Here is a 5,434-nt window from a genome sequence, read left to right as displayed (position 1 = left end):
CTGATTCACTTCTAAGCAACATTTGGTTTTGTACAGTCATACAACATGCTGGGTAAGGAGGGAGGGAAGACTTCTGGGGCCTGAAATCTGGAGGCTCAGAAACTCCTCCTGGGCAAAAGCGCAGCTGTGGCTCTTGAGCGTGAGGTATCCTTAAATACTAGATATTCTGGGGAAAGGTGGAGGGGTGGTAAAGATCAGCCGAGCTGGATGAGGCCAAAGGGCCATCAGTCCTTTCCTACTCATTCTCATAGATGCCTTTGGACCTGATCAGTCCACCCAGGTGCTAACAGGATCTATCTATTTATTCCAGCAGACAATGATCAGAGGAATGGGGAGGGTGAGGAACTTCTTCAGCAAATGCCAGATAAAATTAAACATGAAGACCCGAAAGAAGACATCAGGAATCGAGGCAGACCTAAGAGAAAGAAAGGCAGCCACATGGTTGAGAAGCAAGATGGAAGAAAACATAATGTATATTTTCCAAAGCACAAGATAACGAAGGAAAGTGAATCCATTCAGTGTGGACAGTACTTCAGAAATAGATCACAGCTCCTTGTGCACCAAAGAATACACAGAGGTGAGAAACCTTCAGAATGCTCAGAATGTGGAAAGAGGTTCAGTATGAGAGGGAATCCTCAACAGCATCAGAGAACCCACACAGCGGAGAAACGTTTTGATTGTTCATTGTGTGGAAAAAGATTCAGTGAGAGGGGGAGCCTTCAAAAGCATCTGAGAAACCTTACAAGGGAGAAACCTTTCCAATGCTCAGTGTGTACAAAGAGGTTCAGTCAGAGTGGCTATCTTCAGCAGCACCAAAGAACCCACACAGGGGAGAAACCTTTTGAATGCTCAGAGTGCGGAAAGAGATTCAGTATGAGAGGGAATCTTCAACGGCATCAGAGAACACACACAGAGGAGAAACCATTTAATTGTCCAGTCTGCGGAAAGAGTTTCAGTCACAGTGACACTCTTCAACTGCACCAAGCAAGCCACACAGGGGAGAAACCCTTTGAATGCTCAGTGTGTGGAAAGAGATTAAGTCGGAGTGATCATCTTCAACGCCATCAAAGAACCCACACAGGGGAGAAACGTTTTGAGTGCTTAGTGTGTGGGAAGCGATTCAGTCAGAGTGGTCATCTTCAACGGCATCAGAGAACCCACACAGGGGAGAAACGTTTTGAGTGCTTAGTGTGTGGGAAGCGATTCAGTCAGAGTGGTCATCTTCAACGGCATCAGAGAACCCACACAGGGGAGAAACGTTTTGAGTGCTTAGTGTGTGGGAAGCGATTCAGTCAGAGTGGTCATCTTCAACGGCATCAGAGAACCCACACAGGGGAGAAACGTTTTGAGTGCTTAGTGTGTGGGAAGCGATTCAGTCAGAGTGGCCATCTTCAACGGCATCAGAGAACCCACACAGGGGAGAAACCTTTTCAATGCTCAGAGTGCGGAAAGAGATTCAATAACAGTCGCACTCTTCAGCTGCACCAAAGAACCCACACAGGGGAGAAACGTTTTGAGTGCTTAGTGTGTGGGAAGCGATTCAGTCAGAGTGGCCATCTTCAACGGCATCAGAGAACGCACACAGCAGAGAAACCTTTTGAATGTTCAGAGTGTGGAAAGAGATTCAGTCAGAGTGGCCATCTTCAACGGCATCAGAGAACGCACACAGCAGAGAAACCTTTTGAATGTTCAGAGTGTGGAAAGAGATTCAGTCAGAGTGGCCATCTTCAACGGCATCAGAGAACGCACACAGCAGAGAAACCTTTTGAATGTTCAGAGTGTGGAAAGAGATTCAGTCAGAGTGGCCATCTTCAACGGCATCAGAGAACGCACACAGCAGAGAAACCTTTTGAATGTTCAGAGTGTGGAAAGAGATTCAGTCAGAGTGGCCATCTTCAACGGCATCAGAGAACGCACACAGCAGAGAAACCTTTTGAATGTTCAGAGTGTGGAAAGAGATTCAGTCAGAGTGGCCATCTTCAACGGCATCAGAGAACCCACACAGGGGAAAAACCTTTTGAGTGCTCGGTGTGTGGAAAAAAATTCAGTACGAGTGACAATCTTCAACGGCATCAGAGAACGCACACAGCAGAGAAACCTTTTGAATGTTCAGAGTGTGGAAAGAGATTCAGTCAGAGTGGCCATCTTCAACTGCACCAAACAACCCACACAGGGGGGAAAGCTTTTCAATGCTCAATGTGTGGGAAGAAATTCAGTCACAGTGGCAGTCTTCAACTGCACCAAACAACCCACACAGGTGAGATTTATTTTAAATATCCTTTATTCAACTTTCCAAAAGATACAAGAACATAAATCACTCTGACGTATATAAATTGTATTAAGAAGAAGAAGAGATTGGATTTATACCCCGCCCTTCACTACCCAAAGGTGTCTCAGAGCGGCTTACAAACTCCTTTCCCTTCCCCTCCCCACAACAGACACCCTGTGAGGTTGGTGGGGCAGAGAGAGCTCTGACAGAAATTGCTCTTTTTCAAGAGCGTATCAGAACTATGGCTTGCCCAAGGTCGTCCAGCCAGGTGCAAGTGGAGGAGTGGGGAATCAAACCCGGTTCTCCCAGATTAGAGTCCGCGCACTTAACCACTACACCAAACTGGCTCTTAATAAGTCAAAGCAACACAAACACTTACAAATATAACAACATATCTAGAAAAGGAAAGCTTTTAACCAACCTGTTGTCGAAGGCTTTCACGGCCGGAGTTCATTAGTTGTTGTAGATTTTCCAGACTGTATGGCTATGGTCTTGGCATTGTGGTACTTGATGTTTCGCCAGCAGTTGTGACTGGCATCCTCAGAAGTATAACACTGAAAGATGGAGTAGATATAAATTACCTGCCTACCATTTTTTTCCTCACATTGATATAGAGACTACTCTTTCTGTGTTATAGCTCTGAGGATGCCAGTCACAACTGCTGGCGAAACATCAGGTACTACAAGACCATGGCCATACGGCCTGGAAAATCTAAAACTAATTTTATCCAACAAATTAACCATTTAAAAGAAACATTGCATTATAAAGTAAAATAATAAACACAGTAAGTTATGGAGTTGGGAGATAGTATATTCTAGGAAAGGGAGCCCTTTATTCAGCATGTTGAAAAAACCTCAGTGTGGGTCTGAGATATTAATTTGACAATTTTGTCCATCAGAAATATTTCCCACATTTTCAAAAAACAATCTTCAGTCCTTGGCAAGGTGGGTATTTTCCAATACAAAGCTATTAACCATTTGGCCTCTACAAGGAGCATCATTATAAGTTCCTGTCAGTTTTTTGAAATTATCGAAGTGTCCCATAGATCAAGTAAGATCAGGCTGATTAGAAATCTGATAACCAGTGATTAACTCAATAAAACATAAAATAATAATAAATAATAAAACTGGCCCCACTGGTGGACCTCCTGATGGCACCTGGTATTTTTGGCCACTGTGTGACAGAGTGTTGGACTGGATGGGCCATTAGCCTGATCCAACATTGGCTTCTTTTATGTTCTTAACAAAACTTTTCCCTAAAATTGTGCGACTAAAGGACATGTCCACAACAATGTATTGTAGACTCCATCTCGCCACAACCTTTCCAACACTTAGCGTTGTTTATCCTGTGTAACCACAAAGGGGTTGTGTACCAACTTGTCATAACTTTGTATTCTAAGAGATTTGGATCTATATGTAGGAGGTTTCCATATTTTTCCCCATTGGGAATAATTAAAATAGACTTTACAATCCCTATTCCATGCTAATTGATATCGTAGAGGCTTCTCAGTAGTGAATTGCATTAACAAGGTATTTGAAGAATCTATCAGATGTTTCAGTTGAAGAAATTCAGACCGTGGGTTAGGGCATATGGATTTATTTTCCAGCTTCAGTTTTTCAAACATTATACCATCATGTGAAATATCCATTAATCTAGTAAGAGCCAGCCTTCTCCACACCGAGTAAAAAGAGCTACCATTGCCTGGAGGAAACCGGGTTTGATCTAAAAAGCTTGAAATCATAGAGGGATGAGGAGCAAGGAGATTCTGATATTTATCCCAAGTTTTTAGCAAGGAAACCAAGAAGTTGCTATGCATAATGTCTTTTGGACACTCCCCGGGCTTACACCAAAGTATACTATGAAAATTTTTAGGATAAATGAAGCTTCTATTGATTTCCAACCTGTCTGATATGTATGAGTATAAACTTTAGGTAAAAAGGATAAGATTGACGCCTTATGGTATTCTTATAAGTCAGGGTAGGGTAAGCCACCCTTATTGAGTGTCAAGTCATGCCAAGTCATTAGTAACCCCCGGCTGGGGAAACCACCGGGCTTGCTGCGCCCACATCCGACTCCTAGCAGGCCTTGGGAGGTGATTTCCATGGACTTTATTACGGACCTCCCTCCCAGTAAATCTATGACTGTCATTTGGGTGGTTGTGGACTTATTTTCTAAACAGGCTCACTTTGTCCCGTTTATGTCCCTCCCCACGGCGAAGGCCTTGGCCAAAGCCTTCAAGTTGCACGTGCTCCGTCTGCATATGCTCCCATCCAAGGTGATATCTGACAGGGGAGCCCAATTCGTCTCCCGGTTTTGGGGGGAGCTTCTGAAACTCATGGGAGTTGAACGGGCCATGAGCAGTGCTTACCACCCAGAGACTGATGGACAAACGGAACGGGTTAATCAGATGTTGGAACAATATCTTCGCTGTTTCACCAATTATCAACAAGATGATTGGGTGGACTTGCTTCCCCTAGCCAAATTTTGTTACAACAACACGTGCCACTCGTCCACTGGACTGTCCCCCTTTAAGGCTTTATATGGCTATGACAGTCCCCCGGTGCCCTTTTTGGAGGAGCCAAGTGACTTGGGGTCGGGGGATGTGGCTCACTGATGCCAACATTTGAAAGACTCGTGGCCACTCCTTTGTAAGACATTGAATGCGGCTAAGGAGGCTTAAAAGACTCAGGCTGACGAGAAGGGTGGAGGGTTGGGCTGTGCATCCTGGGGATTCGGTGTATGTGTCAGCTAAAAACATTAAAGTATTGCATCCTAGTTGGAAACTGGGGTGGAAATACCTTGGTCCATTCAAGGTGAAAAGAGTGATTAATGATGTGGCAGTGGATCTCGATCTTCCTAAGAATTTGAGGAATTTGCATTCTGTTTCATTTCAGCCTCCTGAAACGGGATTCTGGGTTGAGCCCCTGGCGACCATCACATCCTGTACCCCCTCCTATTATGCTGGAGGGAGAGGAACATTATGAAATCTCCAAGATTTTGGATTCTAAAGTGAAACATGGTCAATTGTTTTATCTGGTGGAATGGCTTGATTTCAGACCCCAGCACCTCGAATGGGTGGAAGTAGGGGATATTCGGGCCCCTGTTGCAGAAATTCCACATGATAGAGGTTTACAAGTTATGTGTGGGATAGAGCAGGTAGGGAAA

At 44.3% G+C, this 5,434-nt stretch overlaps 1 protein-coding gene across 1 annotated transcript; it reads left to right on the top strand.

Moving 5' to 3' along the window:
- Positions 1–438: 438 nt before the first annotated feature.
- Positions 439–2,130, top strand: LOC107115505 (zinc finger protein 470-like; the record flags this gene model as incomplete). The annotated part of the gene is made up of 2 exons (XM_015417225.1): positions 439–984; positions 1,237–2,130. Coding segments are annotated over exons 1-2 (1,440 nt in total), but the record flags the coding sequence as incomplete, so codon positions are not given.
- Between the last annotated feature and the right edge of the window lie 3,304 nt (positions 2,131–5,434).

Source organism: Gekko japonicus, unplaced genomic scaffold (genome assembly GCF_001447785.1).
Source record: "Gekko japonicus isolate JY-2015 unplaced genomic scaffold, Gekko_japonicus_V1.1 scaffold1562, whole genome shotgun sequence".
Lineage (NCBI taxonomy): Eukaryota > Metazoa > Chordata > Lepidosauria > Squamata > Gekkonidae > Gekko > Gekko japonicus.
The sequence above is the reverse complement of the archived record's forward strand: the minus strand, read 5'-3'. Positions and strand labels throughout refer to the sequence as shown.